General features: G+C 52.6%; 2 protein-coding genes across 4 annotated transcripts in view; both read right to left on the bottom strand.

The window, feature by feature from the left end:
- Positions 1-1,244: 1,244 nt before the first annotated feature.
- INPP5K (inositol polyphosphate-5-phosphatase K) lies at positions 1,245-21,309 on the bottom strand. Of its 3 annotated transcripts, XM_059049048.2 has the most exons (12): positions 20,898-21,309; positions 18,987-19,094; positions 18,547-18,655; positions 15,250-15,366; positions 14,724-14,899; positions 14,041-14,152; positions 13,221-13,330; positions 5,183-5,369; positions 4,182-4,319; positions 3,826-3,909; positions 3,552-3,656; positions 1,245-3,361 (listed from the first exon to the last, which is right to left on the bottom strand). In XM_059049048.2, the coding sequence occupies exons 1-12, from the start codon at positions 20,942-20,944 to the stop codon at positions 3,302-3,304; spliced, it is 1,353 nt and encodes a 450-aa protein (XP_058905031.1). In that variant the 5' UTR covers positions 20,945-21,309; the 3' UTR covers positions 1,245-3,301. The 3 variants fall into 3 exon arrangements, with proteins under 3 accessions (XP_058905031.1, XP_058905032.1, XP_058905030.1); XM_059049049.2 differs by lacking the exon at positions 3,826-3,909 and having other exon boundaries at positions 20,898-21,280; XM_059049047.2 differs by lacking the exon at positions 20,898-21,309 and having other exon boundaries at positions 18,987-19,219.
- Positions 21,310-22,234: 925 nt separating this feature from the next.
- Positions 22,235-27,843, bottom strand: part of PITPNA (phosphatidylinositol transfer protein alpha) — a 39,373-nt gene continuing 33,764 nt past the window's right edge. The window contains exons 11-12 of the mRNA XM_059049078.2: positions 25,866-25,935; positions 22,235-24,812 (exon numbers count right to left, since the gene is read on the bottom strand). Of these exons, the coding sequence (XP_058905061.1) occupies positions 25,891-25,935 (45 nt within the window). The 3' untranslated portion in view covers positions 22,235-24,812; positions 25,866-25,890. The remainder of the gene's footprint in view (positions 24,813-25,865; positions 25,936-27,843) is intronic.

Below are 27,843 nucleotides of genomic sequence, written 5' to 3'. Positions count from 1 at the left end.
ATTGGGAGGCCTCTTGGCCCAGCAGGGTTGGGGCAGGAAGAGGAGGGGCTGAGGGACGGAGGAAATGCTTGTTGTCCCAGGTAACCAGAGGAGCTGATGCAGCCACCCATGGGGGACCCTGGGCTCCAGGTCAAAGGGTAGGAGGGCTTTCTCTCCAGCAGCTCCATGGCCAGGCCTCTCCCGCTGCCCTCTCGCTGGTATCAGCTGGAGAGCACAGTGACCACTCCCCAAGTCAGAATGTACATCCTCCCTAAGCCAAGAGGATCCATCAGTAGGCACTGCCCCGCCTGCAGCAGTGCCCCCCAGCTTGTCTGCCTCCCACAGCGGCAGGTGAGCTGTGGAGTTTGAGGCGCCAGGCTGCTGGGGACTGGCCATGCTGGGCAGAGGGGTCAGCTGGAGAGGCAGGAGGGCACTGTGAGGACGCCCCTGTCCCCCCCCCCCGTCCTCTGGAGCCTCAAATGCTTGAGGTTCGCTCCTGGGCGGCTTGGCGTTGGGGAGCCTTAATCTTGTTTGCCCCTTACTTTTCCACAGCACCCTCAGGTGCTCCCCACCCCCAAATGTTCCTGTTTTTCTATCTTTATTGTTACTAAATCACAGCTGACACTTTCCTGGCCTGGGACTGAGCCCTCGGGTCTCCGGCCATTCCTTATAGGAAGTGCGAAGGGGGAAGTGGATGGGGAAAGCGATCTTTCCAGAGGAAGATGCTGGCAGGGGAGGGGTGGAGTCCAGTGGGCCTGCACCGCCGGCCCCCTCGGGCAGGCACCTTTCCCTGGGCACCCTTTCTTCCCTCCCCTCAGCTTCCCCTGCCCAGGAAAGGCCAGCAAAGCTTCCTTCCTTCCTTCCTCCGGGAAGCACATCTATCCAGGGCAGGATCATCCCCGGCGGCCACACAATGGCCCTTATCAGCCGTGGAGCCAGGCACGGAGACCCAGCGCACACCAAGTCTCACATATTTCCTGTTTCCACCCAGCGGGTCAGGGCTGGGCCCAGAGCGGCCATATCCTGACTGGGGCCAAGAGGAGGGAGAGCACCCCCCCCTTCCCCTTCCCGCCTCTCAATCATTGCTGGACTCACACCTCCCTGCTAATGGGAGGCAGGGGTAGGGGTGTGTGAAGACTTAAGGGCAAAGGGGAGAGGTGGGCACCTAGAGGACAAGCATGATCCAGAAACAGGAGAAACAGGGGGACCCCGGGAGTCAGGAGCCCTGAGGTCCAGCCCCAGGGCTACATCAATCAGAATGAAGAGCTGGATAGAGTGTTTTATTTTTGTTTTGTAATTGTTCTCTCACAATAATCTTGTGAACCGGAACACTGTTTGTATTTTACAGAAACTGAGACTCCTAGAGTAGGGTAGAGGTGGAACTGTCATTCGAACCCAGGTCTTGACCCCATTCCTGTGTTTCTGGTCTTGCATGACACCACAGCTCCCCGGCTAAGTTCGGAGGGATCACGCCACTCCTCTGGGCTTTGGTTTCCCCGTCTACAGATGAAGGGTGCTCTGTAGCAGCACCCACGATGGTTGGGCGTGAGAAGGAAATAGGTGGCGAGTTCAAGGGTTCAGAGTCCCTCAGGTATGTGTGTGTTGGGGGCAGGGATAGAAGTTATCGTGGGGACCTCGGGGTACAGGGATCTGGGGGAGAGGAGGGGCAGAGAGAAGAGATGGTGACATTTTTGGAGAGCTTAACCCAGGACCAAGGCTCAAGACTAAGGTGTGAGGGAGTGCCGGGTGAGGAGGGGTGAATCGGTGAGAGCAGAGTATGCACATTTTCTGAGAGTTCAGTCCCAAGCAATCCATTCTGCCTGCTCAGCAGCAGAGTAAACGAAGTGCCCAACAGCATGAGACATGCCCCACCTGGACCAGGGACTCAGAGGGCCACCATCCCGGAACCTCATCCCATTCCCATCTGGGCAACAACTGTCATCCTCATACATAGTCTAGTCTGGATAACAGGGCCCTCGTCCTGGAGTCTAGCAAGGGCCCAGGAGCGTGCGCCCGTTCCCTCCACTATCATGAAGGAGTCACAAGCGTAAAAGCCATGTTTCTAATTATCCCCCAACGCAACAGTCACAGAACACAGACGGCCACGGCCTGCTAGAAGCCAGAGGGACAGTTCCTGATGGCTCCCAGGGTGAAGTAGGAATGCAGAACAACTGGAGTGTCCCTCAGTCTCAGGTCATAGGCTCGGCGTTTATAGTCACAGAGCAGGCTCCCTGAGGTGTCTTCTCCTCGGAAACAGGCCGTAGAGTCAACGGTGGCTGGAGGCAAATGGTGGGAGTGGGGCCGGAGCGTGTCCACACAGCAGCTGGAGAATGCTCTCTGAAGACCCCCGGGCCAGATTCTCCACAACATCTTGATTCTGACTCTCCTCTCCGCCTGCCCCCACTTCTAGGTCCCAGAGTGGTCTAGACAAAGGGCAGGTTTCTGGCCTGTGATGGCAGGCGAGGGTAGGGGAAGACGACCTGGACGGGGCAAGGACTACCCTGGAAAAGTCTGTGGCCGTAGGTCCTCTACCACCTGCCAGCCCTTCACAAGAGGGCTGGTTGGGGGCATGGAGCCTGACCCACTAGCAGAAGCGAACCTGAGTCCAATCCTCTGCTCAGACCCTGGAGCTTCCTGAGCTGGACTCCTTGAGCCGGGGGTGGGGGTGGGGGTGTGTGTGCTGCTGGCAGAAGGACACACATCAGCCTGCCCACAACCCCTACAGAAGAGCCTGGGAGGAGGGCTCCTCCATCCTGCCTACTTAGTCATCTGCTTCTGCTGAAAGCAGGGATCCCAGATCCTCTGCCCACCCCTCAGGGGGACAGGCAACGAGATGCCAAGGCTCCTGGAACCCAGTGCTATGTGGGCCAACCAGTCTCCGCAGCCTGTACAAATGGGAGCATCTCCCCCTCCCAGGCAGCCTAAGGCCCAGGGTGGCGTGACAAGAATGCAGGCCTGTGCCAGATGGGGCATGTGCCTGGCAGGCCTGCTTGGGCGGGACTGGAAGTGTCGGCGGGGGGGAATCAAGAAATGAGATGCAGGCCGGAGGGTCCTTCCCACATCCAGTGGACTGTCTAGATCTTCACTGTTGACAAACTAGCTGGTTTCACTCACACCTCATCAACAAAAACCTGTACTTAAGGAGCTGATTCCAGAGATCTGGACTGGAGAGAGCAAAGGAGTGTGGCTAGAGGTCCCCCTGGGAGGTGGAGGATACCGCTGCCTCCTCAGGGGGCCGGGCTGGGCCCCCAGCACTCCTGGCAGTGGTAGGCAGAGCCGGCTGCCAGCTCCAGCCTCCACCCTGGATTCACTCTATCCTGGCTCAGATCTGTGGCTGGGCTTCATCCAGGGGGCCCTCCGCCAAGAAGGAGCGAGGCTGGATCTGCAGGGTTAAAACAAGCAGTGAGCGGAAGGGGCGAGGGCAGCCTTCACTCCATGCCTTCTGTCTCCCCCACCCCCCAAAGGATTCGGCTCCATGGTAGGGTCGGCTCCTCGGCCCATGGCCTCAGGGAACTGGTGATGGGCTCAAGTCTTCCGGGCTACCCTTCCTCTTACCCACCAGCATCCATTACCTTGAAGGGTTTGCTTATCCCCACCACAGAATGTAGGTTGTTGCTATAGTAAAAAAGGAGAAACTGATCCTCAGTCTCAGGGATGTCACTAATGTCGATGTACACCTGGAGGGAAGGACAGACGGAAGTGGATCAGCTCCACGGCCCCAGGCCCCATTCAGCTCTCAGCGACTAGGTATCCAGCTCTCTGCTCCTTCCAGAAGACAGGGGAGAGGTCAGACAAGCCCGCCTGCTGGAGATGTGGAATACCTATCTCAGGAAAGGGGGCAGGTACCTGGTTCAGCCCGTCGCTGAAGGAGACCTGGTTGTCCCTGACCCAGACATACGACACGTAGTCATTAATGTGGCGCAGCCCCACCTGTGGGAGGGGGGAATCGGGCGGGTGGTCAGTGGTCTGGGAGGACACGGGACCCATGTCAAGCCCTACTGAGAGGATGGTCTCATTTCTAAGGCTGGCCATCATACCACCTGCCTCTTCCCCTTCACTGCTAGCCCCTCGGTGGGCAAGGACCCTTGGGGTGGGTGAGGGTAGCTCTGCAGTCTCTGTGCCCAACTCCCATGAGCACTCAGAATAGATAAACCGGTGGGGGGGGGGTGACTGATGGGCTCCCTGCCCTCCTGCCACGTCACCTTGTACAGGCCAATCCAGTCCCAGGGGCTGCTGAGGAAGTCTGCAGTCAGGGAGTAGCTGATCAGCATGTCGCTCTCGTTGGTGCACGGGCTCTCAGGCAGCAGGGCGATCAGTGGGGCAGATACCAATGGCTTCAGCTACACACGGGCGGGAAGGGGTTGAAGTCCCACAGCATCATTCCCTTCCCCGAGACGAATGTCCTTACTGTGCCCTTGCAACGGTCAGGTCAGTGGGGAGGGATGGAGGGCCACCCACAGGTGAACTCTACCAGGCTGCCCTTAGAGTATCAGACCTTGGCTGGCCAGCTGGAAAGGAGGGCCAAAGGCTGATCGGGGATGGCTGGCCCTGCCAGGAGGCGAGACTGGGGGCCGCTGGGTAACCAAGCAGAGAGCCAAGTGCTGAGGAACGTCGGGGTGCGGGAGATCAGGGGCGCCGCTGGCGGGTTGAAGAAAGAAGCCAGGGAGCTGCTCGCAGGCCCTTCATGGTTCCTGACCCAAAGGCCCAAATCCAATTTGGGGGCCTCTGGTGAGAACAGCTATAGGCATGTGAAGGGACACAGTGGTAGAAAGACAGACAAACAGTAAGAGGGCAGCCAGCAGCTCAAAGGAGGTGAACACCGCCTTGGTCATGAGATGGCAAGATACAAGGATGGAGGGGGCTCCCTTTGCAACCTGAGCCCAATAGGTGTAGGACAAATGAAAGCAAGTCCTACTTCACATGGCAGGTAATAAGCATAATGGAACTCAGGAGCCCCAAGGGACAATACCAAGAGGAAATGGAAACCTATTGACAAAGGGTTTGAACACATTTTTGACAGACAGAGCCATCAACAGCTCCTAAGAAGAGCTGGGATACCTGACCCGGGAGGAAAGGCAATCATGTTCTCCCACAGGTCTCCCCTGGGGCATCTGCTGACATGAGAACCCAGGGCGGGAGGGTCTGGGGATGTGGCCCAGCATGGCTGCTCCTCTGCCAAGTGCCGGGCAGCCCAGAAATTTACCTCCAAGTCAAAGGTGCTAGTGACAGGCTTATGGTCACTGATGCTGTACAGCATGTGGCTGACGTAGCTCCTCAGAAACAGGGTGAAGTGGGGGGCTGACAGCGTCGGGGTGTGGATGGCGGCCTGGGGCTGCCGCTTCAGCCTCCACAGGATGCGGTCGGTCCACGCGGGCTTGCGCTTTTTCTCACTGGGGGTGGGAGGAGAGGAAGAATCGGGAGAGAAGGGTTGGCAGGTGAGCAGGAAGGGACCCACGAGCTTGCTGAATTCCCTAACACCAGGGCCTGTCAGCAGTCACGAGAACCCCCTGGGCCAGAGCTGGAGACCAGCATGGCAGCAGGCAGGAGGGTGTCCAATGGAACCAAAAGTATGCTGGCCTTTGTCAGACTCAGCCAAGGACCCTCAGTAGACTAGAGGGTCACAATCAAACTGTGACTCAGAAACATCCCGTTTAAAGCCTTTCTTATTTCTTGAACAAAAGCAGCAGGACATCAAAGAAGCTGAGGTTTGGAATTTGGAGTGAGACAGACCTGAGCTGGAATTTGGCTTCCCCCATACTAAAGACCTGACCTTAGGGAAGGAAAGGGAAGCATTTAGGGAACGCTCACTACATGCCGGCAACCAGAACTATTTATTTCACTCTTCACAAGTGGAGAAAATGAGTCTTGGAGGGGAAGTAACTTTCCCAAAGTCACACAGCCACTGAGTGGTAGAGCCAGGACTCAAGGCCAGGCAGCATGACCACAGAGCATGTGCCCTTAATCACCAGGCCAACCCCTTAGGCCTCAGCTTCCTCATCTGTAGAATGGAGATAATAGTAGTTATGTCATAGGGTTGCTGAGATGATTAAATGAGATGAAACACAAAAAATGTTTAGCACCATGCTTCATACAACATAAACTCTCTGCATACACTGGCTATTGTGATGCTTTGTTCTCAAGAGTCAAGTGAAAGACCTCCCACCTGTTCTTGACTCACCAGCTTCCCTGACGGGCATAAGAGAGACCATATAGCCTGGTCAGATGATTCGCTGCTTTAAAACCTTTAAGGAGTCTTCACTGCTTCCAGAATAAAGCTCAAGTCTCCAAATGTGGCTTTCAAGGTGCGCAGGAGTCTGACACCCCTTGTACTACCTTATCTCCCTCCTCTGCCCAGACCCACCTCACCATGGTGAGTCTCTCAAGCCTCTGGGCCTCTATTCTTACAGCTTTTGCTATCTATAACTCCCTTTGTCACAGGGAGAGGCCCAGTTCCAGTGCTGTTTTTGTCATAAAGCCGTCACTGACCTCTCAGCTTCCAAAGCATTCTACACAAGTACATCTCCTATTACAGTATATTGTAGTTCACTGTTTCCCAGTCAGCCTATCAGTTAGCGTGTGAGCTTGGAAGGTAAGGACGGACTCTCGGCATCTCCTGTGTATCCTCAGCGTTAGCACAGACCCTGGCATGCAGTAGGTACTCAACAAGTGCTCATGAAACCCAAAGAACTAAAAAAAAAACACGAAAAACCAAGCTCATTCTCCTTCCTCAAAAATGCCCACCTAGGGACTTCCCTGGTGGCTCAGTGGATAAGAATCCTCCTGCCAATGCAGGGGACACGGGTTTGATCCCTGGTCCGCGAAGATCCCACATGCCGCGGAGCAGCTAAGCCCGTGCGCCACAACTACTGAGCCTGCGCTCTAGAGCCCGCGAGCCACAACTACTGAAGCCCGCACGCCTAGAGCCTGTGCTCCGCAACAAGAGAAGCCACCGCAATGAGAAGCCTGTGCACCGCACGAAGAGTGGCCCCCGCTCGCCGCAACTAGAGAAAGCCTGCACGCAGCAACAAAGACCCAACGCAGCCAAAAATAAATAAAATTAAATCTTAAAATAAATAAATAAATAAAATGGTTTACAAAAAGCGAAAAATATACTTTAAAAAATGCCTACTTAATCATTAAAAAAATAATTTATTTTATTTTTATTTATTTTTGGCTGCATTGGGTCTTCGTTGCTGCGCGCAGACTTTCTCTAGTTGCAGCGAGCGGGGGCCACTCTTCGTTGCGGTGCGCAGGCTTCTCATTACGGTGGCTTCTCTTGTTGCGGAGCACAGGCTCTAGGCGTGCGGGCTTCAGCAGTTGTAGCTCGCGGGCTCTAGAGCGCAGGCTCAGTAGTTGTGGCGCACGGGCTTAGCTGCTTCGCGGCATGTGGCATCTTCCCGGACCAGGGCTCGAACTCCTGTCCCCTGCATTGGCAGGCGGATTCTTAACCACTGCGCCACCAGGGAAGCCCTGCCCACCTAATCTTAACATATACAGTTTCATATGCTTATAATCAGTTTGAAATTCTATTTTTGTCTTCTGCTTTATTCACTTACTATTTTAAACAAACATTTCTGGTATACTTCCATCACTTCAATAGCAATATGGTTTTCCAGCAATAGAGACAGAACGGTGCCTCGGTGGTGAACTCTGACTCTAGTATCAGAGACCAGTTGGGGGAAGGTTCTGCCCTTGTTAATTAAGAGCTATGCGGTTCCAGGTTAGTGAATCTGGGGAGTGGTGCCCTTGGAGAGGGCATGGAAGCTCCTTCCCCTTCCCCATACCTTGTCCTACACATCTCCTCCATCTGCCTGCTTCTGAGTTATATCCTTTTACAACAAACCAGTAACTTGGTTTAAAAAAAAGCTCTGCCCTTGGGCAAGTGACTTCATCACTCCAAACCTTAGTTGCTTCCACTCTTCAGATGGGGTGATAACAGCGCTTCCTTCAAAGAGACATTGTCGAGGGAGTGGTCAAGAAGTGGGAACAGGCTAAACCACCTCAGCTCGGGGCTCCTGGGTTGTTTCAGCCCTTCACTCTTCCGAGGAGCGTTCAGGGGATAATCGGAATGTGGTATTCCCGTCCCAGAGACAACAGACACTCAATCTCCAAACCAATCTTGGACATTCAGTGCCTAGCAATTCTTAAAACTTGGTAATGAACCCCATGAATGTACCACTCTCCCTTTCAAAGCATCCTCCCCCGCTCCACTTCCCTATTATGGTCAAGAGCCCATACTTGCTGTCCCGTCAGGATCCTCCCCAAGTCCTGACCACAGCCTGACTCTCCTTCCCCCTCAGTACCTCAGCTTGGCTCTCCTTCCTCCTTGGGACCTCAGCCTGTCTCCCTTTCCTCGTTTTCCATGGATTGGTCCACACTCATCACTGGGCACCTGTACTGTTCACTCTTTCAGTGAGCTTTACTGAGCCCTTATTATACGCCAGGCAACTGGGGATCTGCTAAATGGGATTGACAAAGTTGTTGATGAGCTCATTTAACAAACAAAAGACAAGGAACAAATAAGCAAAATAAATCTGTACCAACTAAATAGTATACATTTCCCCCAGTTCTCCATTCCTAATAATAACTAAACACGGGGTCCTTCTGTGCATCAGACTGTTCCAATCCTTCCAACACTGGAAGAATGCCACGGGTCACATTTTCCTTCTTCTCCAGGACACTGCAGTTGAGCGAGGTCACCCTGTGCAGGTGGGAGCTGGGTGCCCGCCCACGTTGCTGACTACAGAGTCAGTGCTCCTTCCACTGCTCCCGTCTCCTCCAGCTTGCCCGCGGTGGCCGACGGCAAGTGGTGTGTGTCACCAGAGCCGGGTCTCACTAATGCTTTTTTTTTTTTTTTTTTTTGCTTTTAAAATAAATTTATTTACTTATTTATTTTATTTTTGGTCATGTTGGGTCTTTGTTGCTGCGAGCAGGAGCTACTCGTCGTTGCGGAGCAGGGGCTCTAGGCACGCGGGCTTCAGTAGTTGTGGCTCGCGGGCTCTAGAGCGCAGGCTCAGTAGTTGTGGCGCACGGGTTTAGTCGCTCCGCGGCATGTGGCATCTTGCTGGACCAGGGCTCGAACCTGTGTCCCCTGCATTGGCAGGCAGATACTTAACCACTGCGTCACCAGGCAAGTCCCATCACTAATGCTTTTTTTTTTGGCTGAATGGTCATGACTGAGTACGAGAATTATTTCTGGAGATTACAGGCACACCTCGTTTCCTTGTGCTTCGCTTTTCTTGTACTGCGCCGATACTGTGATTTTTACAAATTGAACGTTTGTGGCAACCATGCACCGAGCAAGTCCATTAGCACCATTTTTCAAACAGCATTTGCTCCCTTCATGTCTCTGAGTCACATTTTGGTAGTTCTTATAATATTTCAAGCTTTTTCATTATTGTTGTAATTGTTATGGTGATCTGTGATCTTTGACGTTACTATTGCAAAAAAAAATTATGACTTGCTGAAGGCTCAGATGATGGTTAGCATTTTTTTACCAATAAAGTATTTTAAAATTAAGGTATGTATATATTTTTTAGACATAATGCTATTGCACACTCAATAGACTACAGTATAGTGTAAACATAACTTTTTTATGTATCAGGAAACCAAAACATTTGTGTGACTCTCTTTATTGTGATATTCGCCTTACTGCGGTGGTCTGGAACCAAACCTGCAATATCTCCCAGGTATGCCTGTAGTATGTCTTTAGTTTCTAAAAATTAAAACCAAGTAGCTCTGCAGGATTCTCCTGGCTTAAAAGCCTAGAAAACTTGATCCAGCGTACTGACCCAAAAGTAGTGATGTATTCCATTTTTGGGTCTGAGAGCACTTTTCCTTTCGGCTCCCTATAGATGGCTTCTAAGTGTCTCACTGAACTCTGGACTTGAGTCTTGAATAGATTGCTCATAACATCCTCTGCTCACTGCCTAGCAGAGAGGTAGACTAGGTTCCTGTCGACTGTAACAAAACCATTGCAATCCCTGACTTCAATAGGATTTCCTGCCCTCAGCCCTTTCGCCCTCCTGTGTAATGGAGCTGACCTCGTTTCTCATTACATCTTGGCTCCGGGACGCTGCCGAGGCCGGGCAAAGCTCCGTACCATGCCCTGCATGCAGCTCAGTCCCTCTGTACAGCGGGTCTGCTCCACTAAAGATGCCTCTCACCAGCGCTGCTGACTGATCAGAATGCCTGCGCTCCTTTCTGCCTCCCTGACAATAACTCTCATTGACTCCTCCTGGCTTCAGCTGCCCGCCTCCTCACCATTTGCTTCACCCTCCTTCGGCACTTCCACACAGAGTTCTGGAACCTTCTATGTGCCAACTCCTGGACTTGAGAGTGTTTATTTGGCTCTCTCACTCTGGGTGGGTCCCTCTACTAGACTGGTTGCTCCTTAAATACCTTATCTTTTCCTTTTGTCCTCTCAGGCTCCCAGTTCAAACATATGCCAGGCACTATGCTACACACCAGGGACGGTCATAAATCAGATCCAGTCTCTGTGCACTGGGCATTCATAGCACAGCAAGAAAGGCACGCTGTGTCTTAAAAGCAACACTGAAAGCATGGTGTGTGCAAGGCTTGCAGGCAGCATAAGGGAAGGAGAGAACTCCCAGTGAAACGGGCAAGGGTCAGGAAGGGCTTTTCAGATGGTTCAGATGGTGTCTGAACTGGGCTTTCAGGATGAATAACAGACTGATCAGACAGGAACGTTTCTGTTCACGATGTGGGGCTCAGGCCCTGCCCACCCCGGGAGCTCCCAGCTGGGAATATTTCAGTTATGATGCCTCCCCATAAGGCCCCTGTTCCTGTCCAGACATTCCTTCATTTCCTGGGCTCCAGGCAAGGGGAACTGGATTCACACAGACTCCAGGTCAAATTCTTGATCCGTCACTCACTCTGTTACTACCTTACTTAGATCTTCTGAGACACAGTTTCCTTATTTGTAAAAAGTCAGTATCAACAGCGTCTACCTAATGAAGATACAGTATGAATGAAGTGATGCGGGCAAAGCACTCTGCACAATGCCTGGCCCACGGTCAGCACTCAATAATGTCAGTCACAATGTGGATTATACCGATTATGTGGAAATAACATCTGCCTTCTCCTCAGCAAGCCTTTGCTGCCCCAATCCTGCCCTCCTTTCTGCTGCTGCTGGCAAGACTGGCTGTGAACCCAGAGGCACTGTGGGCTAGAGGAAGGCATCATGGGCAACACAGTCCAGAGAACTGGGTCTGAGCCCCAGCTCCGCCATCACTAGCTGAGCCAGCTGGGTAAGACCCTGAACACCTCTGGCCTCTCTAGGCCATGTCAGTAACTTCCAGTCTCCCGCTGGTTTCCCTCCCATACCAGGGCTGTGGGCAGAGGGACACCTGGCCACACGGTCTGTCAGCAGCTCTCCTCCTGCTGGCAAGTGAGGTTCTGAAGTCAAGGTAGAGGGTCCCAGCCCCCAAGGCCCCAGCCTGTCCCACGGAGGCCTGACAATTTCCACAATGAGTCCACTGGACCCTCATTTCCAATGGATGGCTGGGGAGACTGTCAGCTGTAGACCTGGCCAGCAGGCCAGCTGGAGCCTGACCTCCTCCCTTCTTTCTGGCTTATATTGTAGCTCAGGCTGGACCCTGTTTCCAGTGCTTGTGGCCTCTTCTTGTGTGCACTGCCCTGGCTGTGAACCCACTCTGTCTTGCTCCACACACCTGAAATGGCTCATGCTCTCCCCCTTGCTTGGTGGGGACATCATGGCTCTGCCACGTGGCTTCCAGCACTGGGCCAGCAGCTCTTCCTCTCACCCCAGGCTGGCTGTGGACATACCTACTCACCTGTTAAATCCCAGAGGCCTGGGCCGCCCTGGAGGCACCTCCTACCTCCCTCATGAGACAGTCCTGCTAAGGGAAAACATGAAGGAGCTGCTCCAGCTGAAACAAAGCGCCTCATAACATGTAGGGGGGTCTTTTTCTTCAAAGAGATGGGGATCCTTGCCCTAAATTGGGCCAGGGGTCTCTTGCCAGAGCTACTTTTGCCCCTCTGCCTAAGCCTAAGGTTTTGGTGGTCACTTGGCCCTTTCTCAGCTTCTGAGAAAGTTTTCAGTAAAACTGCCACCTGAAGACATGAATCTAAAAATAACAACAGGGACTTCCCTGGTGGTGCAGTGGTTAAGAATCCGCCTGCCAATGCAGGGGACACGGGTTCGAGCCCTGGTCCGGAAAGATCCCACATGCCGTGGAGCAACTAAGCCTGTGCAGCACAACTACTGAGCCTGTGCTCTAGAGCCCACGAGCCACAACTACTGAGCCCACGTGCCACAACTACTGAAGCCTGAGCCCCTAGAGCCCGTGCTCTGCAACAAGAGATGCCACCGCAATGAGAAGCCCGCACATAGACCGCAACGAAGAGTAGCCCCCCGCTCACTGCAACTAGAGAAAGCCTGTGCACAGCAACGAAGACCCAACACAGCCAAAAATAAATAATAAATAAATTTATAAAGAAATAAATAATAAAATAAAATAAAAAATAACAGTAGTTATCACAACGCTTACCGGGTGCCAGACACTGGTCTGAGCACATGCAAGGTCTCATTTAATCTTCAGCCCCGTGAAATAGGTATTGTTACCATCCCCGTTTTATAGATGACAAAATTGAGACTTAAATACCATGTCCAAGGTCATACAGTTGTTGAAGGACAGAGATGTGCTTCTAGCTACCAGATGCACTATCTCTACATTGTTCCCCATTAACTGCCCCCCTGACAACTACTACTTCACCTTCCTAAACAGTACCCGACCCACTCACAGCTGGGGCAGGGCTATGTAATACCAGTAACTGGCTGAGCCGAGCTTTCTGCCCCCATGTCTGGGTAGGATCAGAAAGCCCTGGGGAACGGGGACAACAGGGACAGCATTCTGGGGCAGGGGTTCCCAGAATGCTGAAGTACAGACCCCTCAAGTCAGCAATCAACTGTCTTCCCTCCCCGCTGGCTCCACCTGCCCTGCCCCCAAGCCCTATTCCCGCCAGCACCGCGTCTCCCCTTCCTGCTCCCTGTGTGGACAATGTGGGACAGCTCCCACGGTCAGCATCTCATGAAGGGGCGGGTGGGGCCGCCCCTGGGAGGTGAGGGCTGGATCTATTCCTGCTTCCCCGGCGCTTCTATTCGCCGGCAGCTCCCACTGCCACCAGGGCCAGCACGATCTGACTTCCCAGGCCCAGATCTGCGACAGGCTGATCCTCTCCTGGTGGAGCCCCCTCACCTGCTGTCATAGTTGTTGGAGTTCTTATCAAACTTGTAGGTGGGCGGGAAGAGCAGGGGGCCCTCCTGGAACTCCCGGAGCAGCGGGTCGTGTCTCTTGGCAATGCTGAGCTGGAGGGAAAGGCACAGTCCCATCTCCCAGCAGCCCTGCCCCAACGGCCCAGCACCACGCTCCAGTCAAGGGCTGGCACGTGCCATCACAGTGGGGCAACAGTCAAACCCGGCCACTCCACCTCCTCACTGCCCCAGCGGCATCCTTGGCACCCCTGCCCCCGCCACCCTCACCCCCGGGAGATCAGCTGGATCCTTCTGCAAACATTACCCCATGGTCCCAGGGGAGGCAGCTGCCTGCCTTTTCCCAGTTCTTGGACTATAGGGACCAGGCTCTGAATTCCATGTCCCTGGCAGCCACCAGCGGACGTGTGTCAGAGGGGAGGCTGGGGTCGCCAGGGTCCCCCAAAGGGGTGGTATCTCATCCTCTAGGAGGCAAGCCAGGCTGGGGGTGGGAAAGACAACAGGGTCACAAGAGGGCTGGCGATGGTGCAGGACCACAGCAGGCCGAAGCCCTTCTCACGCCCTAATCTCATGCACACCCAGTGGCTGCGTCCTTGCTCCTCCAGCTGGAGACCTGGGCGGCCGGACAGGACTGGCTGCCCTACCCACAGAGGTGAAGCCCTATTAGACCCCACCCTGCCTGGGAACAGGGACTCGGGTGGCCTGGGAAAGGAGAACAGGCACTAGAGAACCTCCCCACATCTCATGTTAACCTCCACCCACCACGGGCTCAGACCACCCTTCGGGGCCCTCCGCTCATCAGATACCTGATCCTTCTCCCACAGGTCGCTGTAGCACTGATTTTTTATGGATTCCCGAACAAAGTGCAACCCAAAGTCCTCAATCCGAAAGTTCATGTCTCCAAACCAAAGAATGAGGCTTCAGAAAGAAAGGAAAGCAGTAGGCCTGAAGGTTTATGACGAGGTCAGAGAAGGCAGGACCACAGGGGTTCTGACCACTCACTGCAGGGCTGCTGGAGAGCAGAAAGCTCGAGGGGTAGGTGACAATCAGGTGAAGACGAGAGCAGGCCCAACGGGACTGTTCTCACGGCCCCCACCCCGCCACCATTTAAGCTAAAGAGATGAGCCCCAAGGGGCACGCGGCAAATATGGAGCAGGCTCTAGCCCTCCGTCCTCAACTGGGCACCAGGCAAGGCTGAGAACCAGCCCTTCCGGGGACCTCAGGAACCACAGGGTTCTTGACCTGGGATGTTTGGAAGTGCCCAGAGTTTCTAGGCAGGGCAGAGGGGCCAGGGAAAGGGAAGGTGTTCCAGACCTCAGGTAGGCAAAGCTGCAGAGGAGAGCAGATGGGGTGTCAGGGAAGAGGCTGGGAGAGGGTGGGAGATGGGGCGGCCTGCCTCTGGCTGGGGAGCAGTGACCAGGCAGAGCACGCTTGCCTGGGCTGGCCTGGGGGAGAGGGCAGGGGCGGCAGTTCACAACGGCATGCTCACTCGTGGTCCAGGATGTTGGGGATATCCTGTGCCTCAAAATTCTGCATCTCCAGGATCCGGTCAAAGTGCTCCAGCCGCTGGTCATTGTTGGCCATGTGGGGGGGCAGGTGGCAGTTGATGATGCTGACATAGTAGCCGTAAAACTTCAGGAAGATGTTGACGCCCCCTTTGTTCCCCTGGTAGGTGGGCAGAAGGGTGGGAAGCCATTCTACTGGGGACACACCTCTCTTTTCCCATCCTAGACCTGAGGGCGGATGGTCTCACCTCCTGTGGGATCTCCCAGAGTCAGACACTCAGCTCCCAGAGTGGCCTCTCCATCCACAGAGCCCAGCTCATCCACCTGCCACCCTAGGGATGCTAAGCCCCCCTGAGGCAGAAAGACAGCTATGCAGGGCACTGGCCTGGACAGAGTGCCAAGATTCATTTCACCCCCTTTTTCATTTGCCCAGCTCTAAAGCCCCCAGCCCTGCCCATCCCAGGGAGACGGCCCCCCAGCTCCTGACTCAGACAACAGCTCAGTCCTTACCCAGTACCCGAAGAGGCCAGTGGGGGTGGCTTTAGTAGAGAGGATCTGGATAAAGGGCAAATGCTGATACTTGGCAAAGATCAGTAAGAGGAGCCCCTGCATGCGGACACTGGAGACCTGCAGGACAGAGGGGCAATGGTCATTCGTGTCCCTCGAGGCCCTGTGCTGGGCGCTCTAGAGAGCCCTGATCCACATGGATGTCCTGCCCCAGGGGTCTATGGCATCTCAGTGCAGATGGAGTCTCAGCTGCCAAATGATGCATTCTGGAAGCTAAGCAAGTTACAGTTTCTGCTCCTGGGCTTGGGGGTGGAGGGCAGAGAAGACAAGGCTGCCGGGGACCCCCTGCCATCAGGAAGGCACCGACTCTTCGGCCCTGGCCCTGGCACAGTCAGGTGCTCTTCTCCTCAGTGCCCTCCTGAGTTTCCATGGGTACTGCGCGCCGGGGCTCAAAGAACATCACAGATGCTCTACGGGACAGTGGCTAAAGGGCCAGATCTGGGTGCAAATCCCAGCTCGGGCTCTTAGTATTTGATATTGGGCAAGTCTCAGCCTATTTTCTCATTAATAAAGCAGGAACCTATCTCAAAGATGCTGGATTAACTGGCAGCTATTATTTTTTTGGTTTAGGGATTCTTGAAAGTAAATGCAGGGAAGAAGCATGAGAGAGCCTTCTAGGGTGCTGAAAATGTTCTGTATCTTGATTTGACCAGGGGTAACATGTTCTGCATATACATATAAAAATCCACCTGGGAACTTCCCTGGTGGTCCAGTGGTTAAGACTCTGCGCTTCCACTGCAGGGGGCACGGGTTCCAACCCTGGTCAAGGAACAAAGATTCCACATGCTGCGTGGCGTGGCCAAAAAAAAAAAAAAAGAAAATCCAACAAACTGTACACTTAATTTCTGTATACGTTATAGCTCAGTGGAAAAAAATTAAGAAAATGCTACTGAAAAATAATATAGACTGTTGGGCAGTTGGTGTGTATGAAGGCCACGCAGAGGCGATGAGAGCGAGCGCAGAGGACGTGTGTTCACAGACTGGGGAGAGTAGCTACGGTCCACTGACACACTGCCTCGCGCATTTAATCTTCTAGCTAACCCTTCAAGGCAGCACCATCCCTGTTCTGCACATGAAGGACCGAGGCTCAAGGAGACTAAGGAACCAGTAGGACTACCTGGATATTCAAAGGACCAGGACTGCCAAGATCCCTGCTCTCTGTGGCCGTGGAGGTGGGGTGGGAATGGGCCAGTGATCCTCTCTCTCAGCTGCAGGCTGTCTACACCCACCACGCGAGTAGCTATTTCCGGAGCATGAGGTGCAGAGGCCAAGGAGGAAATCCCCGGGTGGGGAGTGTATACTGGGGCCTTCCAGGAATTATGAAACTTGATCCCACAGGCCAGGAGCTCTGGGACGGTGGAGGAGTCAAAGCAGGGGGAACCCCAAATCCAAGACCGAGGGAGGGAGGTGTGAGAAACTAGGGTTCGGCAGAGGTTGCTACAGATGTGTCCCCCGCCTCACTCTCCACCCCCGGTCTCAGTCTCTCCCCTTCGCATGCAAATATGACAATGGAAGTGGGCGAAGGGCTGGACTAAGAGGGACTGACTCCCAGGGAGCTGATAAAGATTCAGGAAGTTTCAAGCTGAATCTGAACCCATAGAGCGGGTTGGGGCAATGGGCTCTACCACAAAGGCACCAGCCCACTTCGTGAAGCCGCAGGGAAGGGGGCGTGGTGCAGGGAGGATGGAGGTGGGGGTGGGGCTGTGGGGAAAGGCAGGAGGCTCAAGGCTCACGGGGGAAGTTCCAGTGGAGGAAATGAAGTAGGAGGAGCTAAGGAAGGGACTAGAGGGAGGTGGCTGGGAGCCTAGGAGCCGGCCAAGGGGGTCAGCCCCAGGCTTCTCAACCCGTGGCTGGCAACTTCTGGCTAAGGAATAGGCTGCAGGCAGGGCTCGCCCTTCACCTCCACTCTCGGCCGGGGAAGAAAGGTCATCTGCTTTGGGTGCCAGGCCCTCAGGCTGCTCTCCCAACCTCGGGAGGCCGCATGGATAGAATGAGCTGTGTCCATGCCGCAAGATGAGCTCACTGCCTTGGCTCAATTCCATCCTGCCAATTCCTTGCCAGTTAGCCAAGGTACAAGGAGGCCTCCAGTCTTGGAAAGGGAGTGAGTGGTGAGAGAGAAGCGGTTCTGCCCTCCGAGAAGGTCCAGCTTCAAGTCTGCAGCAAGAGGCCCGAGTGTGATGTGGAGGGAGCCAAAGGCTTGGGGGCTGGCATTTTTTAGCCTCAGCAGCAGGACCAAACCTTGTCTGCCGTCCTCCTTGGCTCTGCCCTCCTCGGGAGTACTCACAGCTCTTGCTTCAGCACACTTAGGCAAATCAGGGTAACAGAATTAATTCTGAGGAAATCCAGTCACCCAGGGAAGGGAAGAAAGGAATTCTGGTATTTCCAGGAAGCATTTCTTCTTGGAGGAATTTTGAGTGGGAGTGTGTTTCATCCCTTGGCTGTGCAGGGCAGAAAGGTGAGATCCAGTAATCTAGAGCCTTCCTGTAGATGCTCCTATGGTCTAAAGATTCCCCAAAGAATACTGGCCCTACAGACTGAGAACCTTTTTCCTCCACACCTGTGTCCCCTCTCCTAACCTCTTCGCCCCTGAGAATTTGAGGTGCATATCCCTTATGATCAGAGGATACCCTCTGATACCAGCAGGCAAGTCGTGGGATACCTGTCAGCCTTAGAGATCATCAGTACAGCAGTAAAGTACAGTAGCCAAGAACATGGCTTATGAAGTTTGAAAGATCTGGATCTGAACCCCAGATATCCTGTGAAACCTCTGAGTCTTAGTTTTACCTATATAATACCCATATTTCAAAAGAGTTAAGATTTTTAAATAATGTATATAAAGAGTTTGCTTGTAATGCTTAACACCAAGTAAGCACTTGATAGATGGTGGCAGTTATTATGCTCCGAGATTTCAGGCTGGGCTTGAGAGTAGAGATTGGAGGCAGGGGGTGGGGTAGGCACTGAGGTGTTACTAAGCCCTGCTGCACCTCCCCAAGGAATTCTCTTAACCTGAAAAATACCATGGTGTTAAACTAGCCCTTGGGGTTCCAGCTCAGCTCCAGCTACCTCTGAACACATAAGGCAGGCAGGAGCCCCAGGGAGCCACATGCAAGTGAGGTTTGGGCCTTTAAATAAAAGGGAAACAGCATGAAAGCTGGAGTGGGAGACCAAAGGACTAGGGATTAGTGATTAGTGATAAGAGGTGAGACACATTTCCCAATTGCCCATGAACTTGTAAGTTACCTTGACGAAGCTCAGAGGGGAAAGCACATCCATGAGGAAACTGCTCCATGGGTCTTCAAAGGCAGTGTCGGAAAGGAGGCTCATGATCCCACAGTTCATTTCCTGCAAACTGCCCAGCCCAGGTGAGAGGCTTCCCCCGGGCCTGGAGGGCACTGCCTCTGCCACAGACATTTAGCGCTGCCCTCAGCCGACTTTCCAGCCTTGGGCTCTCATGACCATCGTCTCTCCCTTCCCTGGCTGTTGACTGCCAACCCCTTGCCATTGCTGATCTAGGACGACAGACGCTGCCTGGCCCTGATGCAGGCTGAAAGCTCCTGGCCTTCAGACTCCAGAGTGAGGGCGTACAGGTTACAGCGGTTCCCCACAGGGACAACTTGGGACTGGTCAGGCTTACCTGATCTCAGATATAGGGATGCGTGACGGGCCCTGCAGACACCTACCCAATGACATACACGTCCAGATCCAGGTTCAGGTTGTTCAGCTGAAGCAGATCACTGAGGTCTGGAGGGGGTGCTGCAGAGGCCACGTTCCATGTCACGACATGTACGCTGAGAAGGGAAGCCATGGAGGAAGGAGGATGAGCCCTCATCCAGCTAACAGACAGGGGGCTGTGCCTGCTAGCGGCTGCACCACAGTCCGCTGTAGTCAGAATGGGAAACGTGTGTTTCTGCATCCGGTGGAGGGAATAAGGCCACTGAACTACAAGCCCTTCATCTTCACCTCTGTCCCCGAAGCAGGAAATTCCCACCCTGGATTGGCTCCTCCGTGCAGGCGCACAGCTCCCTACACCTGGCAGCACTAGTGCTGCTGACACTAGGAGAGCTGCCAAAGCGGGGCTGAAGGTTTCGGAGTCAGGCAAGGAAAGGGGTGTGGATGGGGTGGACCGTCAGGAATTTATTAATTCCACCAGCCCTTCATCTATGGCTCAGTCAGCAATTTTCCACCCCCACTCTTCAATCCACAGGATCCTACAACCACCAGAAAGATTCTGGAGGTTCAGTTTTCACCTTGTGAGAGGCCTTAGTACTGCAAGACAGGGGAATTTCAAAAATAACAGATAACAGCACCGCATTTCCTTCCTCACTCATCTCTGGAGCACAACCAATTCTGCCAAGCATTTCAGAAGAGCCTAAGAAGATTCTAAATAACAGCTTTCTCAACATCTCTCTCAAGACTCTACCCTCTTTTGGGAAAAGTCATCAGTTGGATAACATCCACCTCAGCTTCACATAAACCCTAGGGAAACAACAGATCTAATCAGCAGCTCAGGGGATGGAGAGACTTGCAAATCTCTTCATTTGAATAGTTACAGTAATGCTCCCAGGAAGCCACCAGATTGTGCTGAGTACAGAACAGGCAGGGGCTACAAACCCTGCAGAGGCCAAGAAGAACCACCAAGCCTCAGGTAAGTCCTAGGCACACAGTAAGGAGGAGGACCTGTTAACAGTGGAAGATGTAGAATGGGGGGCAGAGGGAGGAAGAAAAGGGCAGGATGTCCTCAAACATATTTTCTTCACCAGACCCTGTTCTTAGAGGTCCATGTTCTAAAGAGCACAAACTGAAGAAATTCTTGGCCAGCTTAAAACAACTTCCTGCCCCTCCATATGAACATCTACAAAACAATACAATAACCACCTTCCCAGGCACTCAGCCAGAGGTTCCGTGCTTCGTTTGTTTACGGTCTCCCCCTGCTGTCCAACGGAGGATTAAGAGGCAGCTCTTTTACTCTAAGGCTCCTTGTTTTCCCAGGGACCTGCTCTAAGTGGATGGAGAGCCAAAGCCGGGATTTCTTGTTCCCACTTTTAGGTCCCACGATTAGCAGCAAATCCTTGCATCGTGACCGGCACTAAGTTGGTGATTAGCGTTGTTCCTCGTTAAAGAACAAGCATGAGACCAGGCTATTATCACTTCACTAAAGGATCTTATCTAAATCTGATTTTGGGTTTCAGGAGGTCACAACAGGGTCAGGCAGGCCCCATGATGTATGTGCTGATCCAAAGAACAAGGTTTCTACTCTAGAGCTAAGGGGAGAATGCTTCGTTAATGTTTTTAACTTCAAACAGCCCAACACTGCTGCCTCCTCCAGAACCCAACTGGGCCACCTGCTTGGGGCATCCAAGTGGGAAAGAACTTGGTGGCCTGAGTTTGGAGGGGGCGCGGGGTTCAAGCCCAACACAGCCCTCTCGATACTGGCCTGGGAGAATGTGAGAGGCCTCTGAACTAGAAGCAGCCCTGTAGGTCTGGCCCCTTCTCTCCCAGTCTGGTTCGGCCCCAGCCCCGCAGCCCCGATTGGGTCGGAGGCAGTGATCCCGCCCCGAGCAGGCCGGCCTGCCCGCAGTCGCCTTCCTCACCTGAGCGTCCTGACTCTCAGCTCGGTCTGTGGGTTCATGGCCGCCATCGTCCCCACGCGGTGGCCCGGCCGGCTCGGGTCTCCCCGCCGCAGCCTGTCCTGGCCCGATCGGCCCCCCTCGGGCAGCAGGTGCCCCCGGCCAGCTCCCTCTCCCGATTGTTTTTCTTCCGGATTTCGGCCCTCCGCCTCGGCTTCCGCAAGAGGCGGGGTCTGAGCGCACGAAGAGCTCTGGGTGGCGGGCTCGGGAGAAGAGGCGGAACTCTCCGAGGAGCGCGAAACGGTGAAAGGCTGAGGGGAAAGGGGCCTAGGGGACGGAGACGTAAGAGAGGCGTGTCCTCGTGTCACCAGACCCCGATACAACACTGCCCCGCCCGACGGCCGGGGCGCGCCGAGGCCCAGACACCGCCCAGGCGGCTCCCAGCGTGCCCCGCGCGAGGTCGGCCTGGAGGGGCCGTCTTCCGGCGGAAACCGCCGCCTCGCCCCTCCCCGGCGCGTCGCGTTTATCTAGCACAGAACGTGACGTCTCGGTCCTCGGCGCTGCTTTCTTCCAGGTTCCTAACGTCCCCAGGGGCAGAGGGCGAGGGGAGGCGGCGCAGCCACCCACTGACCGGCCTGTAATCCAGTCTCTTTCCCAACTACAGGTAATCTCTGTCCTCTTGGTCAGTGAGCGCCTCCATTTTCCACTCTCAGGTTCAAGTGTTTTCCGCTCTTCAAACTCATGCAAGCTATTACACATTGGACGTTTGGGGGCTCCTGGACTCAGAAAGCTATATACATCAGTGAATGAAAAATAAGTCACTGCCTATTTACGACCAAACATGAAATGAAGATTATTTACTGTGCTAAAGACTATGATTTCCTTCAAATCACTGGTTCTTAATTTTTTTTTTGTGGGGCGGGGGCAGGACGGTGCATGGGATTCCTTTGAAGAACTGATGAGAGACATGACTCTCCCCAGAAAAATGCACCACAACTTTACAAACAAGCTTCATGAGGTTTACAGACTCGGAAGCCAGGGTTAAGAACGCCCTTAAATAAATGTTTTCCTTGGTAGGATGGGTAAAAGAGGGCGGTGTGGAAAGGAGGTGAGACAAAAGCAAAAAGGAAATACTGCCAGGAGAAGATGGCCAAATTACTTTCAGAAATGTGATATTTGCATAAGTAAAATGATAAGGGGATTGTTTTAGTTTACAGAAATCAACATGCAACAATTTTCAGAGATATCCTGTATCTTTCTAATCCTTCCCTGGTAAAACTGGGGAGATCAGCAAGAGTTTGAGGATACCTAAGTTGTAAAATGGACATAAGGACATCACCAATAAGCTGGACTCCAGAAAGCTCTGTCTAGGATTTTATTAGACTGCTTTTTCCCCCAATATAACCTATATTGGAAGATTGAGACAAAAAGGCACAAACTCACATTAAATAAACAAGGTAATCTAATCAGTTCTACAAAGTGTATTTTGTAAAAGAAGTAGCACTAGGAATCAACCAAAATACATCAGGGAGTCCCAGCAGGGACTGTAAGAGAATTTGGGAAGATATACACATGTCCACAATACTGACCCTGTCCCCAGCCTCTCTCCATGAGAAGGCCAGAGCCCAGCACCCCTCCTGCAGAGGCACTGCTGCTTCCAACTGGGACTGCGGCCCTGAAAGCCGCTGGTCTGAAGGGGCGTGGCACATCCTCAGGTACTACCCCTGGAGCTGAGCCTTGCATCATAAGCCCCTCTGAGTGCTAGTCAGTTTGGGGGCTGGGTATGGAGGGAAGGGGATACTTAAAAAGAAGCCAACACTGCTGCCCAGCAGCGACACTATCCATGGGGACGGAACAGACCAGGCACGTCCCTTCTTATGTTGATGTGGGCTGGAGCCCCAAATCAGCTGACCTCAGGAAACACCAGTTCAGCTCTTTTGGATGCTGAACTGGGGCAACAGGTGGAGGTGGGAGGAGCCAGAGAAAAGGCCGACAAGGAGCGAGCCCCGCCCCTAGAATTGGAGTAATATGTGTGGATCTCAGAGAAGAGCTGAAGGAAGGAGACTGACAACTGCTGACCCTCAAACCAGATAAACAGTAGTCTGCCTAGAATATCAGTTTGTTTCTCCCAGGCTAACCCACATCTGGACTTCACTTAGTTGATGAATGTAAGAAGGAAAAGCTTTAAGCACAAATATAATTATAGCTAATACAGAGCTTGTAGGAAAACATTTATATTTTTCTCCAGTAGGAATGTCTCTTCAACTTTCTCAGTCAAATAAATGCTATCAGCAGTTGGGATGCTAATAACCAACTGAATTGCCCCGGATCCACTACTATAGACCCCACAAGGTGAGGAGACTGTGACAGGATATCGCCTGGCCCCAGAGGGGCCTCAATGAAGGTGGGAGCTAACCACGCTGAGTCTGTCCACCCTTACCCCAGGAGGGCCACAGGGAAGCAGCCATCAGGAAGTCACAGGTTTCTTCCTGTGTGACACTCCCTTATTGCACTTAGAAATGAGTAAGGCAAAACAAACTGACAAAAACCTAAAGACAAATCATCCCATCCTACTTCTCACTCCCCCAACAGAGATTTGGTCTCGCATTAGCAGCTGCACCCAGGCTAGCATGGGCTTGAGTCACTGCACACTCAGCCAACAAACTTCACAAGGTTTGGGAAATGTCAGGTGACACCACAGCTATCTCAGATTCTCCCACTGGGAAGGCATACTCGGGCTCTGCCAAGTCACAGGGAACCGAAGCACTCGGCAGCTTCTGCTGCCCTGGAGCCTGGACATTCTCACCAGCCAGCTCTGGTAGAGCTCCGTTCTACAATTGCTACTTGCTTTTGATTGTCCAGGGCAGAACTCGGCATGGGGGCAGGACGAGCTGAGTTCTTGATCCCCAAATTCCTTTCCAGCAACTGGAGACATGGGGGAACATGTTCTGGGAAGAAGCTTTTTGCATGCTTGTTTTGTGCAGCATGAAAAGATCAAGACCCATTGTGTCCTGACCAGCCTCAGACAGGGGACAGGAATCTAAGAAAGCACAGAGAAAAGGGGATTATTGCTGAGTGGCAGCACCAGCCCAAAAGGGAAGAGGAGCGTGGACATACAGAGCTCCTCGGGGGGCAGACTAGTAGGTAGGTATGGGGCAGACTCAATTCTAAGAGCCACATGGGACAGTTCCCTCCAGGTAGAGTTGACCCGGGCACATTACGGGCTCTGCGGAGATACAGAGCGGGCAACAGGAGGGCCAAGAAACCATAGGTATTTCTAAGACTAGTGACCAGAGATGCAATGCCTGGGGCAGGGGTTATTTGTATTTGTTTAATTTTCAAAACAGGCTGGCTGGGCCTTGGGTACTTCCATGGTGCCTAGAGCACTCTAACAGTGGGTTACTGGGAGCAGAGGTCAGAGTTATGAAGCCACATTGCTGTTCTGTGGAATTGGAGGGGAAAAAAAGTATGTATTTCTAACTCATCCCTTCTCCCCAGGTGAGCACTCAAAATTGCAAAGATCTGCCCAGGAAGCAAAATACCTCAAGTTTATCCCAAGGTTGAAAACTAACAAAGGAAATCGTTTAAAATCACCACATCACAAAAGGCAGCTATTCTGAAAGACTAAAAATGTCACTTGGAAATAAAGGGGGCGGGGGCACACAGAAATAGGTCAAGAACACAATGGTTGGAGAGGGAGGAGCTGTAAATACAGCCACCTACACGCCACATATCTCAGAGGGGCAGGCTCCCGCACACACGGGCTTTGTAATACCAGACAGTCTATTTGTTCACAATATTAAAGGGCATCTAGAATTAACTACAGTAAGGGATCAAAGGTGCCTGAAGAATGGGCACAGAAAGGCTGCGTCCGAAGATGGCCTGTCACTCAGGAGGGTGGAGCTGCTGGGCCTTCCTGTTGACCACTGTCTTGCAAAACTAGAAGAGAAATACAATTATTAAGGAAGCAACAGAGGAAAATAGCAACACACTGTAAATCATTGATGGGGGAATTGCAAAAGGAGGAAGGAGGCCAGGCAGTGTGGTGGGAGGCTGTGGCGGGGAGAGGAAACTAAGGTCCAAGCAGTGATGAGAAGCTGGCATCTCCTCAATCCACTTCATCCTACCGTTTTATGTCCCAGAAGTTCTCCTCAAGCACACGGGGCAGGGAGAGCGAGCAGCGGTTTGCTTCACTGCTGGTGAAAGCCCAGGCCTCCTTAGCACTGTAGTGCTAGAGGACAACCGGGCTTTATTTGATAACATAATTTTCTCTCAGAGCCTGATGGGGAGCAGGACCAGGCTTCTCATTCCACGCCTGAGCCCCTCTGAGCTGCTGGAATAACAGCAAGTCTGGAGGTGTGCAGGGCACTGGGTGCTAATAGAAGGTAGGGCCTCGGGAAAGAGTGACCACGTGAAACAAGAGACATCCCATCCTCGTCCTATGACCTGGGCAGAAACACTCTCCAAGTGTCTGAAAGATGCTGCCTCTGAACTACTTTGTCTGGGATCAGAGGGTATAGAGAGAAAGGAAATGAAGCACCAGACCCAACAAGGACCACTAGGAAAAGCTGTCTGGATGGCAGATTTTCCAAGGGAGAGGCAGGGAACAGCTCTGGCACAGGGGGGTACAGGGAGTACCCAGAATGCCAGCTTCAACTTGAAATGGCTCGTTACGAGAGGAAGAGTAATTAGGTGCAGATAAGCTTTGATTCTCATCCACTGCCCCCACCCCAGATGCACTTCCCACCACCCTGTCCTTGTCTCTGAGTGGTTCTTTGTACAATCACATAGATCCCTGAAATGTCTTAACAGTCATAACCTCTTCCTCTTTCCAAAGCCTGAGAGCTATTAAGCATCGCGATCATCATTAATACTAGAGGGCAGGACGAGGAAAGAAGCAGGCATTCTGCCTCCAGAGTGAGCTGCTGAGCCTTGAGGACCCAAACCGATTCTGGCGTCTATGTCATGCTCAGTGAGAAATGCGGTACATACAGTGCAGAAGGGGAGAGGAGTGGCTTTAGTCATCCGCTGTCATTCCTTTCACTGGGTCCTTTTGTCTCATCTGGAACAGAAAAAACAGGAAAAATTGAAGGCTTCTGCTGTTGATGGAACTCTACAACAAATATATTCCTCCTTCTCAATCCTGCCAGTGGATAGGGTAGAGCATTTTTTTTGTGCACAAAGCAAATCAGAAGAATAGAATTCTGTGTACACACAGCCAAAGCCATACTATTTATAGCTCTGCCATTGGTCCCACCATCCATGATTTCCATTTCTCTCCCCTGCATCCCATTGTTGGGGTTTAGTTCTTAAGCTCCTCTCTTTCATTCATTCAACAAATATTTATGAAGCATCTTATTTTGTGCAAGGAACTGCTCCAGGCCTGAACCAGCCTGAATTCAGCCGTGAACCAAAACAGACCAAGTCTCTCCTCAAGGAGCTTACACTCTGGGACAAGGCGGGGGGAGAATGAACAAACTATGCCGGGTGGGGCTGCGGGCTGCTGGGACGGAGAGACTGTGGGAAAGTGCTATTTTATGAGCCGGCTGTGGAGGGCCTCTCTGATGAGTGACATTTGAATAGAGACCTGAAGGAAGTGAGGGGGAAAATCCCGTGGGCCCTCTGGGGGGTGGGGGGCAGGGAGCACTCCAGGTGGGGGGAACAGCAATCCCCTCTCTTGAGCTCTGCTTGGAGGCTTTGCCTAGTCAGCCAGGTGGGCAGAGTTTGGCACCAGAGTTCGGCATCAGAACACAGGGATCGAGAGTGCAGGGAGTGGATCTCAGCTTGGCAGAAGTGCGAGGCTGCTGGAAAACAGGGTGGGATCTCCTCTGGAAGCACTGAGTGGTCCCTGCCCTGGCACCTTCCAAGCAGCAGAGGACACAACTTCTTGTTGGGGATACTGTGGTGGCCATCTCTCTCAAATCCTTTCCAACTTGAAAATTCTACTCTAATTGCAGGATGTCTATAACATGTATATTTTAACTTCCCATTAGATATGTCTTCATTATCCGTGAGTTTTCTGCTCAACTTTCATTCTTTACTCATTCAACAGCTTTTGAGCACATAGAGCATAAGCGCTGGAATCAAACTGCCTGGGTCACATTCTGGCTCCATCACTAAACTGTGTGACCTTGAACAAATGACTTCACTGCTAAGTCTCAATTACTGTAATAATAAAATAGAGATAATAGTACACATGTCAGGGGGTTGTGGTGAAGATTAAGATATTCACATGGAGTACTCAGCACAGCAGAGTGCTTGGCACTCTGTACATGTTATCTGTGTTGTTATGTCTTTGTTCCAAACAGTGTAGCGAAGGGGATGTGTGTGTACACAGCTCTCAAGAACCTGCACTTTTAAGCTACAGCCTCCTCAGTTTTTGTTTTATTCACTTGACTTTAATACTGCCACACTGTGCAAAGGTGCTATCTCAGCAGTAGTAGTTCTCCACTGGGAAACATTCAAATACACTCTCTGCTACGTTTCAAACCCGTGTCTATTGTTCGCACCCCCTTGCCCCACCAACTATTATAATCGGTAAGTCCATGTGGAACCTGGACATGAGAAAAACATTCTCCTGGTCCTCCCCAGAGGTTCCCATAGTCACTCCTTACTGACAACAATTACTGTAATTACACCTAAGGTCTTAGCCTGGCCTTTTAGGCTAGAGTTTCCTCAGACTTGAGCAAGATAATTGCCTGGGGCACTTGTAGGTTCTTGGGCTCCAGACCTGATGAATCAGAACCTACAGGAAATGGACCCTAAATGAGTCATAAAATCAATCAGTCTCACAAGCCTCGCTTTTCATCGTCCCCAGCAAAGATCCTCTGCTCCAAACAGGAACGTCTATTTTCTGACACCACGCCAGTATGTGCTTATTCCTAGCTCCCCCTGGAATGCCTCTCCCCTGCAGATTTTGCTCGAAACTCACTTTCCTGAATGATATCTTTAATAGTGCTCCTGTAACTTC

Source organism: Kogia breviceps, chromosome 19 (genome assembly GCF_026419965.1).
Source record: "Kogia breviceps isolate mKogBre1 chromosome 19, mKogBre1 haplotype 1, whole genome shotgun sequence".
Classification (NCBI taxonomy): domain Eukaryota; kingdom Metazoa; phylum Chordata; class Mammalia; order Artiodactyla; family Physeteridae; genus Kogia; species Kogia breviceps.
The sequence above is the reverse complement of the archived record's forward strand: the minus strand, read 5'-3'. Positions and strand labels throughout refer to the sequence as shown.